Source organism: Capra hircus, chromosome 9 (assembly GCF_001704415.2).
Source record: "Capra hircus breed San Clemente chromosome 9, ASM170441v1, whole genome shotgun sequence".
Taxonomy (NCBI): domain Eukaryota; kingdom Metazoa; phylum Chordata; class Mammalia; order Artiodactyla; family Bovidae; genus Capra; species Capra hircus.
The window spans coordinates 69084580-69099255 of NC_030816.1; the positions used below are offsets into that span (position 1 = coordinate 69084580).

Here is a 14676-nt window from a genome sequence, read left to right on the forward strand (position 1 = left end):
GAGGTCTGTAGATGCTTGAAAAACAATTACTTTGATGCTGGCCACTAAGCTCTGGTTCTTTTTTGGGGGGTTGGAGGGAATGTTTCCCCCTCTTGTTTTTTTTGGCTGTGCCTCATGCTTTGTGAGATCTTAGTTCCCTGAGCAGGGATTGACCCTAGGCTTTCTTTAGTGAAATTGCTGAGTCCTAACCCCTGTACAGAAGGGAAGTCCTCTAAGCCTTGATTCATAATGGAAGACCTGAATTGCCTATCAGGAGTGAGTTCTAAACTAGTAACAGCTTTCTGAGTATTGGAAAAAATTCTGTTAATTTTTTACCATGCTCATTTAGAATTGGAAAAACTTTAGAATGAGGTTTATTAGGGAAATTGAAGATGAGAAATATAACAAAACTATGGTGTTTAAGAGTTTGCTCTCCTTTTATTAATTCTCATTCATTACCAGAAATATAATTTTTATTTTTGCAGTACGTTGCCTTAATATTCATTACTAATTAATGCCTTGGAGACTTAACCCACAAATTCAAGGCCCCTCTGGTGTCTGCTTTTCCATTTGTAAGTTCATGCTTGGTTGTTGCATGGTAATGACGATCACACTAGAGTTAGCCACATGTCCCATTCATTTCACGAAGGAAAGGTAATTGCCAAATTAATACAAAAAATTGTGTTGACAACTTTGTAACAGGGGAATACTAAAAAATTCATAAGACTGGATGTATTTTAAAGCTTAAATTTGTTATATTTATTTAATTACAGAAAGAAATCCTGTTTTTTATAGAAACTTGGAAACTCAGAGAAATGTAAAGAAAACTAAAATCACCTTTAATCCTCTTACACAGAGATTATACTATTCTGATTTATTTCTGACAGTTTTCTAGAGTATGTGTAATCAATGACTTATAAATACATATGCTAATTTAAACACCTACCTTAAAAATTAAATAGACATCACAATATCCTCCATTTTAAAATCCTCTATTTTAAAATGCAATAGTATGTCAGCATTAATATATTATGATGGCTTTTACTTTTTACTTTAAAAAAACAATCAATGTGATTAATGTGTTTATACATAAATCTTCTTAGAATAGATAATTTGAACAGCTTTAAGGCTTTTGATACAAATTGCCAAAATGCTTTCTCAAAGTCTGAACCAATTTTTATTATTCAGTTCAGTCTCTCAGTCGTATCTGACTCTTTGCAACCCCATGAATCGCAGCACGCCAGGCCTCTCTGTCCATCACCAACTACTGGAGTTCACTCAGACTCACGTCCATCGAGTCAGTGATGCCATCCAGCCATCTCATCCTCTGTTGTCCCCTTCTCCTCCTGCCCCCAATCCCTCCCAGCATCAGAGTCTTTTCCAATGAGTCAAATCTTCACATGAGGTGGCCAATGTACTGGAGTTTCAGCTTTAGCATCATTCCCTCCAAAGAAATCCCAGGCCTGTCTCCTTCAGAATGGACTGGTTGGATCTCCTTGCAGTCCAAGGGACTCTCAAGAGTCTTCTCCAACACCACAGTTCAAAAGCAACAATTTTTTGGTGCTCACCTTTCTTCACAGTCCAACTCTCATATCCATACATGACCACTGGAAAAACCGTAGCCTTGACTAGACAGACCTTTGTTGGCAAAGTAATGTCTCTGCTTTTGAATACGCTGTTTAGGTTGGTCATAACCCTCCTTCCAAGGAGTAAACGTCTTTTAATTTCATGGCTGTAATCACCATCTGCAGTGATTTTGGAGCCCCCCAAAATAAAGTCTGACACTGTTTCCACTGTTTCCCCATCTATTTCCCATGAAGTGATGGGACCAGATGCCATGATCTTCGTTTTCTGAATGTTGAGCTTTAAGCCAACTTTTTCACTCTCCACTTTCACTTTCATCAAAAGGCTTTTTATTTTTTAATTTTTTTAATTTAATTTTAAAATCTTTAATTCTTACATGCGTTCCCAAACATGAACCCCCCTCCCACCTCCCTCCCCATAACATCTCTCTGGGTCATCCCCATGCACCATCCTCAAGCACGTTGTATCCTGCGTCAGACATAGACTGGCGATTCGATTCTTACATGATAGTATGCATGTTAGAATGCCATTCTCCCAAATCATCCCTCCCTCTCCCTCTCTCTCTGAGTCAAAAAGTCCGTTATACACATCTGTGTCTTTTTTGCTGTCTTGCATACAGGGTCGTCATTGCCATCTTTCTAAATTCCATATATATGTGTTAGTATACTGTATTGGTGTTTTTCTTTCTGGCTTACTTCACTCCGTATAATCGGCTCCAGTTTCATCCATCTCATCAGAACTGATTCAAATGAATTCTTTTTAACGGCTGAGTAATACTCCGTTGTGTATATGTACCACAGCTTTCTTATCCATTCATCTGCTGATGGACATCTAGGTTGTTTCCATGTCCTGGCTATTATAGACAGTGCTGTGATGAACATTGGGGTACATGTGTCTCTTTCAATTCTGGTTTTCGTTGGTGGGAATGCAAACTAGTACAGCCACTATGGAAAACAGTGTGGAGATTCCTTAAAAAATTGCAAATAGAACTACCTTATGACCCAGCAATCCCACTGCTGGGCATACACACCGAGGAAACCAGAATTGAAAGAGGCCTTTTAGTTCCTGTTCACTTTCTGGCATAAGGGTGGTGTCATCTGCATATCTGAGGTTATTGATATTTCTCCCGGCAATCTTGATTCCAGCTTGTGCTTCCTCCAGCCCAGCATTTCTCATGATGTACTCTGCATATAAGTTAAATAAGCAGGGTGACAATATACAGCCTTGACATACTCCTTTTCCTATTTGGAACCAATCTGTTGTTCCATGTCCAGTTCTAACTGTTGCTTCCTGACCTGCATATAGGTTTCCCAAGAGGCAGGTCAGGTGGTCTGATATTCCCATCTCTTTCAGAATTTTCCACAGTTTATTGTGATCTACACAGTCAAAGACTTTGGCATAGGCAATAAAGCAGAAATAGATGTTTTTCTGGAACTCTCTTGCTTTTTCCATGATCCAGCGGATGTTGGCAATTTGATCTCTGGTTCCTCTGCCTTTTCGAAAACCAGCCTGAACATCAGGAAGTTACGGTTCAAGTATTACTGAAGCCTGGCTTGGAGAATTTTGAGCATTGCTTTACTAGAGTGTAAGATGAGTGCAATTGTGCGGTAGTTTGAGCATTCTTTGGCATTGTCTTTCTTTGGGATTGGAATGAAAACTGACCTTTTCCAGTCCTGTGGCCACTGCTGAGTTTTCCAAATTTGCTGACATATTGAGTGCAGCACTTTCACAGCATCATCTTTCAGGATTTGAAATAGCTCAACTGGAATTCCATCACCTCCACTAGCTTTGTTCGTAGTGATGCTTTCTAAGGCCTACTTGACTTCACATTCCAGGATGTCTGGCTCTAGGTGAGTGATCACACCATCGTGATTATCTTGGTCTTGAGGATCTTTTTTGTACAGTTCTTCTGTGTGTTCTTGCCACCTCTTCTTAATATTTTCTGCTTCTGTTAGATCCCTACCTTTTCTGTCCTTTATGGAGCCCATCTTTGTGTGAAATGTTCCCTTGTCTCTAATATTCTTGAAGAGATCTCTAGTCTTTCCCATTCTGTTGTTTTCCTCTATTTCTTTGCATTGATCACTGAGGAAGGCTTTCTTATCTCTTCTTTCTATTCTTTGGAACTCTGCATTCAGATGCTTATACCTTTCCTTTTCTCCTTTGCTTTTCACTTCTCTGCTTTTCACAGCTATTAGTAAGGCCTCCCTAGACAGCCATTATTCTTTTTTGCATTTCTTTTCCATGCAGATAGTCTTGATCCCTGTCTCCTGTACAAGGTCATGAACCTCATTCTACAGTTCATCAGGCACTCTGTCTATCAGATCTAGGCCCTTAAATCTATTTCTCACTTCCACTGTATAATCATAAGGGATTTTATTTAGGTCATACCTGAATGGTCTAGTAGTTTCCCCTACTTCCTTCCATTTAAGTCTGAATTTGGCAATAAGGAGTTCAGGATCTGAGCCACAGTCAGCTCCTGGTCTTGTTTTTGTCGACTGTATAGAGCTTCTCCATCTTTGGCTGCAAAGAATATAATCAATCTGATTTTGGTGTTGACCGTCTGGTGATGTCCATGTGTGGAGTCTTCTCTTGTGTTGTTGGAAGAGGGTGTTTGCTGTGACCAGTGCATTTTCTTGGCAAAACTCTTCATTCCACATTCCAAGGCCAAATTTGCCTGTTATTCCAGGTGTTTCTTGACTTCCTGCTTTTGCATTCCAGTCCCCTATAATGAAAAGGACATCTTTTTTGGGTGTTAATTCTAAAAGGTCTTGTAGGTCTTCATAGAACCATTCCGCTTCAGCTTCTTCAGCATTACTGGTTGGGGCATAGACTTGGATTACTGTGATACTGAATGGTTTGCCTTGGAAACAAACAGAGATCATTCTATTGTTTTTGTGATTGCATCCAAGTACTGCATTTCGGACTCTTTTGTTGACCATGATGGCTACTCCATTTCTTCTCAGGGATTCCTGTCTGCAGTAGTAGATATAATGGTCATCTGTGTTAAATTCACCCATTGCAGTCCATTTTAGTTCGCTGACTCCTAGAACGTCGATGTTTACTCTTGCCATCTCTTGTTTGACCACTTCCAATTCGCCTTGATTCATGGACCTGACATTCCAGGTTCCTATGCAGTGTTGCTCTTTACAGCATCGGATCTTGCTTCTATCACCAGTCACATCCACAACTAGGTATTGTTTTTGCTTTGGCTCCATCCCTTCATTCTTTCTGGAGTTATTTCTCCACTAATCTCCAGTAGCATACTGGCACCTACTGACCTGGGGAGCTCCTCTTTCAGTATCCTATCATTTTGCCTTTTCATGCTGTTCATGGGGTTCTCAAGGCAAAAATACTGAAGTGGTTTGCCATTCCCTTCTCCAGTGGACCACATTCTGTCAGGCCTCTCCACCATGACCCGCCTGTCTTGGGTGGCCCCATATGGCATGGCTTGGTTTCATTGAGTTAGACAAGACTGTGGTCCCAGTGTGATTAGATTGACTAGTTTTCTGTGAGTATGGTTTCAGTGTGTCTGCCCTCTGATGCCCTCTTGCAACACCTACTGTCTTACTTGGATTTCTCTTACCTTGGACGTGGGGTATCTCTTCACGGCTGCCCCAGCAAAGCGCAGTCGCTGCTCCTTACCTTGCACAATGGGTATCTCCTCACCTCTGCTCCTCCTGACCTTGAACGTGGAATAGCTTCTCTAGGCCCGCCTGTGCCTGTGCAGCCCCTGCTCCTTGGATGTGGGGTTGCTCCTCCCGGCCGCCGCCCCTGGCCTTGGGCGTGGCATAGCTCCTCTTGGCTGCTCCTGCACTGTCGCAGCCTGGCACTCTTGGCCGCCGCCCCGACCTCGGCTCCAGGGTAGCTCCTCTCGGCCATAAAATAATTCTTATTTTACTTAAACTATACTCAGATTTACTTTATAAAAGTGAGCCAAATATTTTCCTTTTGAATAGGAGAAATACTATTTTGTCATTATTTTTTATTTCTTAATAGGATAAACTGTTATGTCCAAGTCGCGAAATCTCCCAGTGACCACCAGGGAGCCGATATCCGATGCAAAAGCAAGAGAGTTTTTATTACCAAGCTAGAGCTGGGGCTCCCACCCGATACCGACACAGCGGCTATAGGGAGCCCCGAGTTCTGGGTTACATTGCTATTATAGGGTATTCTTGCGTGAGAAATTTGAAAAACGGGAGTTTCTGGGTTGGAAGACATGTAATTAGTTACCTTCTGTGAAAGGGTGAGGTGCTGGTTTCTGATTGGTTCTTATTTTCCCCGGGCTGGTCCTGGGTTCTGATTGGTTCCCATTTCCCGGGCTGGCCCCGGGTTCTGATTGGTTACCATTACCTAGGTAGACTACGTTAAGTCAGGAGATTTTGGTCTGGGGTCCGATTGGCTCGAGGGTGGTGGGGTGAGGTCAGGGGATTCCCAAAAGCTCTTGGATTTTCAAAGGCTCTTTTCCTGGAACCTTACAAAATGGAGTTTTTCTGTCAACAAAGTGGAGTAGCTTAGGTCCTTCAGAACATTTTTGTGAAATGCTTTTTTAAATTTAGGAATGAATTTTATTGGATTGGAAGGATGAACTATTAGTAAGTTTGTCTAAATGTAACAAAAAATTTTAAATTATGTAATATCATAGTGACCTCTGTAAAACTTCATATTTTGAGGGAAATTTTGTCTGTGTAAAAAGGGGAGAAGAAATTTGTTTGGGTATTAGGCAAAGTTGAGTGATTTGGCCATCACAATTGTACAACATTTCAAAAATTTCTCATTGAATTTGAACATCTAACTACTTGGTACTTGAAATGTAGATTTTAATACGTTGTATTTTTAAGAATGGGGTAATCCGTGCCTTAAAGACTTAAAGACTATTATTTTCAGTGTAGAAATTGTGAAAACATGTCAATTTGTTATCATATAAGGTAAAATTAGCTATTTTACTTTTAAAAAGCTCATCTGTGGAGTATAAAAGAATACAGCTCTATGCAGCAGTCCCAAGTAGTGTAGACACTAGTATCTAATATTTGTATTACCTCATTGCCTTTTTCTGTTCAGGACATCCAGGCGGAAATTGATGCCCACAATGACATATTTAAAAGCATTGATGGAAACAGGCAGAAGATGGTAAAAGCTTTGGGAAATTCCGAAGAGGCAACTATGCTTCAGCATCGACTGGATGATATGAACCAAAGATGGAATGACTTAAAAGCGAAATCTGCCAGCATCCGGTCAGTGACGTCAGTGGCAAAAATAACAGGGGGCAGGATTTTCATGATTTTTGCATATCAGGAAGAGAACAAGAGGCCTTACCAGTGTCCAGTGCCATTGTCAGCTGTTCCTATTTGCAAATTTGCATATCACATTTTAAACTTAATAATGCTCACGATGTTGCCAGTACCTGCTAATTGTTGACAGTTTACCTTGACCAAGTAGTGTGTTAGAATCTTTACAAATATTGCTTTATTTAGTATTCAAAAAAGTCATTGTAAAGTGCATAGTAAAATCCTTTCTTACATGAGGTATCTGAGGCTTACTGAATATAAAGTACTTGACAAGTTTTTGAGCTAACTAGTTTCATACCAGGATTTGAATCTAGATCTTTTTGACTTTTGGCAATGAATGTGTTTTGCTTCATTGTGCTATTTGTATGTCCAGTTTGAAGGTGAAGTTTTAGAAATTACATGTCACTTGATACTAAAATGGAAAACTGATGACATATCTCCTTTTGGAGAAAGGGGAAATCTGGGTTCTATCCCTGGGTTGGGAAGATCCCCTGGAGAAGGGAAACGCTACCCCCTCCAGTGTTCTGGCCTGGAGAATTCCTTGGACTGTATAGTCCATGGGGTCGCAAAGAGTCCAACAAGACTGAGTAACTTTCACTTTCTAAATTAAATAAGGATGAATTTGACAACCAGAATGTTGACTAAGAAAGGACCTTGAAAAATGACCTTTGTGACAACTATTAATATTATTGGGAGTTAATAACATTTTAGAATTACGTTTACTGAATGGTGGATAATACCTAACTAGATATGAGTTTAGTGGAAAGTGACTGAGAATATGTTATTGAGCAAAGGTACAAAAGATGAATGTTGGTATAAAGACCTGGATCTTGCACCTGGGTTGGTTTCTTAAATTTTAAAGTTCAGAAACAGTATGATGTCTTAAAAAACATAGAACCTTCAGCCAGATAATCTTGAATTTGACTTTACTATTTACTTACTGATCTTGGGCAAGTCACTTAGTCTCTCTGAGCCTTGGTTTTCTCAGTTAAATGTGAAAATATAAATATTTAGCCCACATGACTACTGTGAAGATTGAATGTGGTAATCTGATTGTTCCTTAATCTATATTAAGTTTTGTAGCATGTGGTTTTATTTTTTCTTACATAAAGGGGCTCAGGGAATCTGCTTCAACTGGTTTCTACATTTCATAGACTACTTCATATAGGGCAGAAATCTTTCAGTGGCTGTTTATCACGAATGAGATGTTTTTTAATTAAAATTTTCTTTCTGAGGAAGAAAAATCCCAAAAGGTTTTTTATTCTTCAAGACTCATGAAGGGAGATTTGTATTTCTTTTTACACTTAATGAAGGAGGTAATGTAGCATGATTGTGGAAGCCTCTGTGTAAAGATCCTGTTGGACTATATCCACCTACTGCTGTTTTCCAGTAAGAGGAAAATTAGGGAGTGTTATACACTGAGAGAATATACTTGTGCTTGCTAAAAATTGAATTTTCAACTAGCCAGATCCCATTGGTTTTCCCTTTTCTGTTCTCCATAAATATAAATAAATAAAAATATTTAAAGTGTTAAACACAGTGAAAAATGTTCACTGAGGTTCTAGAAAAACCAATAAGCCTAACAAGCTGAAAGCCACAGGGATGGCCCTGGTGAAGATTGTACATGTGGTGCTGAAATATGAGAGTTTGGAGGATGATTTCTTCAGAAAGGAGAATTTAGTGAAGACAAAAAACCTTCTTTTGACTCTTCATGGCCTTTATTGACTAAGCCTGTCAAGTCACATTTTTTTTCTAACCTGGAAAGGAAGAATTCATGAATTATTGTGGGAATATTATCTAATCAATGATGTTATTTTTAGAAGATGGGAGAATAAGCTTTTGTCAGTGGACTTCTGCATCAAGACAAATCATATATTCCAGTAAAATGTGTTATTAATGTGATAATGAATTAAAATAATTTTCAACCTCATTACCTATCTCTGGAGATTCAAGCATTTAATGAGAACTTACTTCTAAGTTTGAGGCATTGCAAATCGTAATTAAGTTATGGCCCCTACTCATAGAGGTTTCACAGTTCTATTCAGGATAAAGGGGGTCCAAAGGAGGAGGTGGTTACTTTAGTTTCAGATGATTATCAAAGGCTTCGAAAAAGAGGTGATGGTTAAGCTGAGCCTTGAAAGATGTACAGCTTTCCCCAGATGGACTGGTTGAAGACTAGAGAAAGACATCTAAATAGGAGGCTGGAAATAGCACTGTGTTTTCACCGAACAGTTAAGAAGTTCAATCTGGAGTGAGAATAGAGTTTGCTGAAGATGTAGAGAGGAAAGATTGTGACTAGAGAAAAGGGTGAAGAGGTAAGACAGAATCTTGGAACACCTGTGTGTAGTGTGCTCCATTCCACTGCTTATAAAATTTGAAAAATAAGCTTTGGAAAGTTCCCTCCCACACAGCTATGGAGGATGCATTATTAGGTAAGCAAAGTTCTAAAGGCAAGGAGAGCTGCTAAGAGACCTTGTCAGATAAATACAAGAGTGGAATTGCTGGATCCTATGGCAGTTCTATTTTTAATTTTTTGAAGTATTGATATACTGTTCCCATAGTGGCTATACCTATATACATTCCCACCAACAGTGGATAAGGATTCCTTCTTCTCCATGTCCTCAGCAGCACTTGTTATTTATTTGCTTTTGACTATGGCCATTCTGACAGGTGTGAATTGATATCTCATTGTGATTTTCATTTGCATTTTCCTGATGATTAGTGATGTGGAATATATTTCATGTGCCTGTTGGACATCTGTATGTCTTCTTTGGAAAAAAAATGCCTATTCAGCTTCTCTGCCCATTTAAAAATTGGACTGTTTTTATACTGAATTATATGAGTTCTTTATCTATTTTGGATATTAACCCTTTATGGGACATAGTAGCAAATATCTTCTTCCATTTTGTTGATGGATTCCTTCTCTGTGCAAAAACTTTTTAGTTGGATGAGATCCCAGTCATTCAATTTTGCTTTTGTTGCCTTTGCCTAAAGCGACAAATCACCTGAAAAATATATTGCTAAGACCAACAAAGAATATACTGCACAGATGTTTTCTTCTAGAAGTTTTATGGTTTCAGATCTTACCTGTAAATCTTTCATCCATTTTGAGTTTATTTTTAGATACAGTGTGAGAAACTGGTCTAGTTTCATTTTTCCTGGGTAGTGTCCAGTTTTCCCAACACTACTTATTGAAGAGACTGTCTTTTCCCCACTGTATAGTCTTGCCTCTTTTGTGGTAGATTAATTAATCTTCTGTGCATGGGCTTATTTCTGGCTTTTCTGTTCCACTGATATATGTTTCTGTTCTTGTGACAGTGCCATACTATTTTGATTACAGTCACTTTAGCTATAGAGCCAAAGAAAGTGAAAACACCACTTCAGAAAGATATATGCACTCCATTGTTCACAGGAGCATTTTTTACAATAACCATGATATAGGAAACAGCCTACATGTTCATCAACTGTTAAACGCATAAAGATTATATATATATATATATATGTATGGGCTTCCCTGGTATCTCAGATGGTAAAGCCTCTGCCTACATTGCAGGAGACCTGGGTTTGATCCCTGGGTTGGGAAGATCCCCTGGAGAAGGAAATGGCAACCCACTCCAGTATTCATGCCTGGAAATTCCCATGGACTGAGAAGCCTGGTGGGCTACAGTCCATGGGGTCGCAAAGAGTCAGACACAACTGAGTGACTTCACTTCACTTCACTTCACTTCATACACATACAAAAGAATATTTTTATAAATATTCATCTAATTGTATGTGTGTGTGTGCGTGCTCAGTCGCTCAGTTGTTTCTGACTCTTTGCAGCCCTGTTAAGAATAGCTAAAGGACTGTAGCCCATTGGGCTCTTTTGTCTATGGAATTTTCCAGGCAAGAATACTAGCATGGGGTGTTGTGTCATTTCCTAATCTAGGGGATCTTCCCGACCCAGGATCAAACCCACGTCTCTTGCTTCTCCTGCATTGTCAGGCAGATTGACCAGTAGCGCCTTCTGGGAAGGTCCATCTGTGTGGTCACAAGTGGTAAAATTTCATTCTTTTTTAGTAACATTCCACTGTGTGTGTGTTTGCACGCGTGTGCACTAAGTCACTTCAATCATGCACAACTCTTTGCAACCCTGTGGACTGTAGCCCACCAAGCTCCTCTGTCCATGGGGATTCTCCAGGCAAGAATATTGGAGGGAGTTATCATGCCCTTCTCCAGGGGATCTTCCCAACTCAGAGATTGAACCTATGTCTCCTGTGGCTCCTGCATTGCAGGTGGATTCTTTACCGCTGAGTCACTATACACACACATATTGTGGAATATACATGTACATGAGCTAACATATATAACATATATATATATATATATAGCGTCCCTCGTAGCTCAGTTGGTAAAGAATCTGCCTGCCGTGCAGGAAACCCAGGTTTGATCCCTGGGTTGGGAAGATCCCCTGGAGAAGGAAATGGCAACCTACTCCAGTATGCTTGCCTGGAGAATGCCATAAACAGAGGAGCCTGGCAGGCTATAGTCCATGGGGTTGCAAGAGTCGGACATGACTTAGCAACTAAACCACCACCACCATATATATATATAATCTGAAGGGTATTATGCTTATTTAAATAAGACAAAGACATATACTAACAAATACTGTATGTTTTCACTTACATGTGGAATCTGAAAAAGTAAACAATTCGGATAGATATAACAAAATAGAAACAGACTCACTACTGAGAAGTAACTGGTGATTATCAGAGGGAAGTGGGGATGAAGAGAATTAAGGTAGTAAAGATAGTAAAGAGAATTAAGGTATAAAATAGATAAGTTTCAAGGATATAATGTACAAAACAGGAAATATAGTATTTTATCATGACAGTGGCATGCAGTCAATAAAAATATTGAATCATTATGTTGTACATCTGACACTAATATTATATGTCAATTATATCTCAATAAAAAAGAGATAAAATGGTTCATTATTCTTAGTAATGGGCCCTCATGTAAGAAGCACACCTCAGAGAGAAGTACAGGATACATTAATACTCTGGAGCTAGACCACCTAGATTTAAACACTGGTTTTGTCTTTGGCAGCTGTGACACTGTGGAGGAGGTTAGTAACCCTATATGTATTTCCTCCTGTGCAAAATAGGGATATGAAGATTAACTTCATTATTGATTTAATTAGCCTTTATAAAATGCCTAAAACACATGGTAAGCACTGAATAATTGTTAACTATTCTGTGAGTGGCTCAGATAGTAAAGACTCTGCCTGCAATTCAGGACACCTGGGTTTGAGCCCTGGGTCTGGAAGATCCCCTGGAGAAGGGAAAGGCTACCTACTCCAGTATTCTTGCCTGGAAAATCCCATGATCAGAGGAGCCTGGCAGGCTACAGTCTATGGGGTTGCAAAGAGTTGGACATGACTGAGTGATTAACACTTTCAGTTACTTTTTTCATTATTATTATTCTCATTGATTACCATTATGTTTGAAACTAGTTCAAAAGACATAGAAGTTCTCCCTACCCCATCTTTTTTCTCGGTCACTAATATTAGGAATTTTGGAGAACTAACATCCTGGGTGCAAGAAAAAGTAAACAAAAGTAATAACAAGTGAGAACAGCAGTGTCATGTTAATTACTGATAGAAGCCAGGCTATAAGAGGTAGCTTAGAGTGAGAGCTAAATGACACTGTTAACTGAACTCCAGAAGCAGGCAGAATCATCAGCAGTTACTGGACAGTATGGTCTCCCATGTGGGAAACCCTACATGGAAGGATAAAAAAGAACTCACTCTCTGGAGGTTTGTTCTCAAAAGGGAAGATTGGGCTGACCTAAGTATATCTGGTTATTCCCCAAATCTACAAATTAGATTCCTCACTCTCCCTCTACAGGGATGGAGAAGTGTCCAGAAGTGTGCTTCAGTTCAGTTCAGTTCAGTCGCTCAGTCATGTCCGACTCTTTGCAACCCCATGAATCGCAGCATGCCAGGCCTCTCTGTCCATCGCCAACTCCCGGAGTTCACTCTGATTCATGTCCATTGAGTCAGTGATGCCATCCAGCCATCTCATCCTCTATCGTCCCCTTCTCCTCCTGCCCCCAATCCCTCCCAGCATCAAAGTCTTTTCCAATGAGTCAACTCTTCGCATGAGGTGGCCAAAGTACTGGAGTTTCAGCTTTAGCATCATTCCTTTGAAAGAAATCCCAGGGTTGATCTCCTTCAGAATGGACTGGTTGGATCTCCTTGCAGTCCAAGGGACTCTCAAGAGTCTTCTCCAACACCACAGTTCAAAAGCATCAATTCTTCGGTATTCAGCCTTCTTCACAGTCCAACTCTCACATCCATACATGACTACTGGAAAAACCATAGCCTTGACTAGACGGAAGTTAGTGAGAAAATCCCTTCCCAAAGAGTTGGGGTGGGCAGGTGTTCTCATTAACAAAAGTGTAGAGTAATCTACATCCCCCCACCCCCTAACCAGCTGCCTGCTTCAGTCCTTACTGAAAATAATGTGTGCTGAGTGCACTGTGAATTTCTGTTTCTGTGTTCTTGATTCTCATTTCTTTTAAAGTATCATCTACCCTTGCACTGGCCTCTGTTGTGAACAAATTCTCCTCTGTTTTAAATATTTCTGTAAACTCTCCCATCACTTTTCTCCAAAGTTGAGTGTTGTCCCCTTAATTCCCTGCTTTACTTAAAACACTCTAATAGAGTTCAGTTTTCCAATTTTCCTCACCTGGCAGTCAGCAAGAAGAATCTAATATATAATTACTACTGTGGACAGCAAACAATTAGAATGCCAGTCATAAACTCTCAATATGGTGCCAGCAGACACTGGCTGAACAAGAGTCCTGCTGCCCAGGGCTAAGAGAGAAGGTTGGCAGCCTCATTGGTTTCTTAAGCATTGCTTTTGCACCTCTCAACAACTTGTCCTTAGAAATCAATACAGCCATTATTCTACCCTCTGACTGTCTTATTCCTGCTTCTTCCTGATCTGAAGGGCACACTTCTACTTCACTCACTGATTTGAGCCTCTGACTTCCTTTTTATTCTCCATCCTTTCTTCAACTGTCATCCTTGGTGTTGATATCTCTCTTGATAACTTGCTATATTTTGAGTTCTCAGTTTCTTTTTACTCTATCTGTAAATGCTTTTATTCTCATTTTGTTTCTAAGCCCCATAGATCTGGCCATGCCTGGGACTCAGTTAACACCCCATGTTATCTTGGCATCCCTGGGATGATCAGTCTTAAGAGAGGAAGGGCAAATTGTTTTCAAAACACACATTTTATTTTATTACATCCCATTAGGCCGTGAGCATCTGAGTGCCGTTGATTTTACCGTGTTAGTTGGTGAAGAGCCCTCTGTTGTAGCAAATCAAGATTGTTTAGGACATCATCAGTAAAACAACTGTCTTTCACATGACAGTTATGGATTTTATGAAGAGGACCTTCCTCCATTAGCTTCTTATATACCAGGACCATCCTACCATATACTGTCCTCCAACTTTATCATTTTATTCCGTATATATAATGAATCTACAATACTCCAACTAGATTGTTTAAAAATGCACATCCACTAATATTTTCAACTGTGGAATTCCTAGCTTTCTTTTTATTTTTCCTTCTTCTTCCTCAACTTGTCCATCTTTCTCCGTATCTTTAGTTGCTAAAAACTTTCCTCTTTTTAGACTTCATCAACCCCTTCTACTGAGCTTGGATTTCATTATAAGCCATTTCAGTAATGTCAGGACTTTGAAATCCCTGTCCTCCTTAAACTTCCTGTCTGCTTTTCCAGCCTCTGCTGCTCTGTCGGCTACACTTTCCCTATCCCC

The 14676-nt window shown here is 39.8% G+C and overlaps 1 protein-coding gene across 8 annotated transcripts in view; it reads left to right on the plus strand.

Moving 5' to 3' along the window:
* Nucleotides 1-14676, plus strand: part of UTRN (utrophin) — a 556454-nt gene that overhangs the window by 383919 nt on the left and 157859 nt on the right. For all 8 annotated transcript variants that reach the window (XM_013966586.2, XM_018053300.1, XM_018053301.1 and 5 more), the window contains one exon: nucleotides 6622-6794. In XM_013966586.2, coding sequence (XP_013822040.2) covers nucleotides 6622-6794 — 173 coding nt within the window. The remainder of the gene's footprint in view (nucleotides 1-6621; nucleotides 6795-14676) is intronic.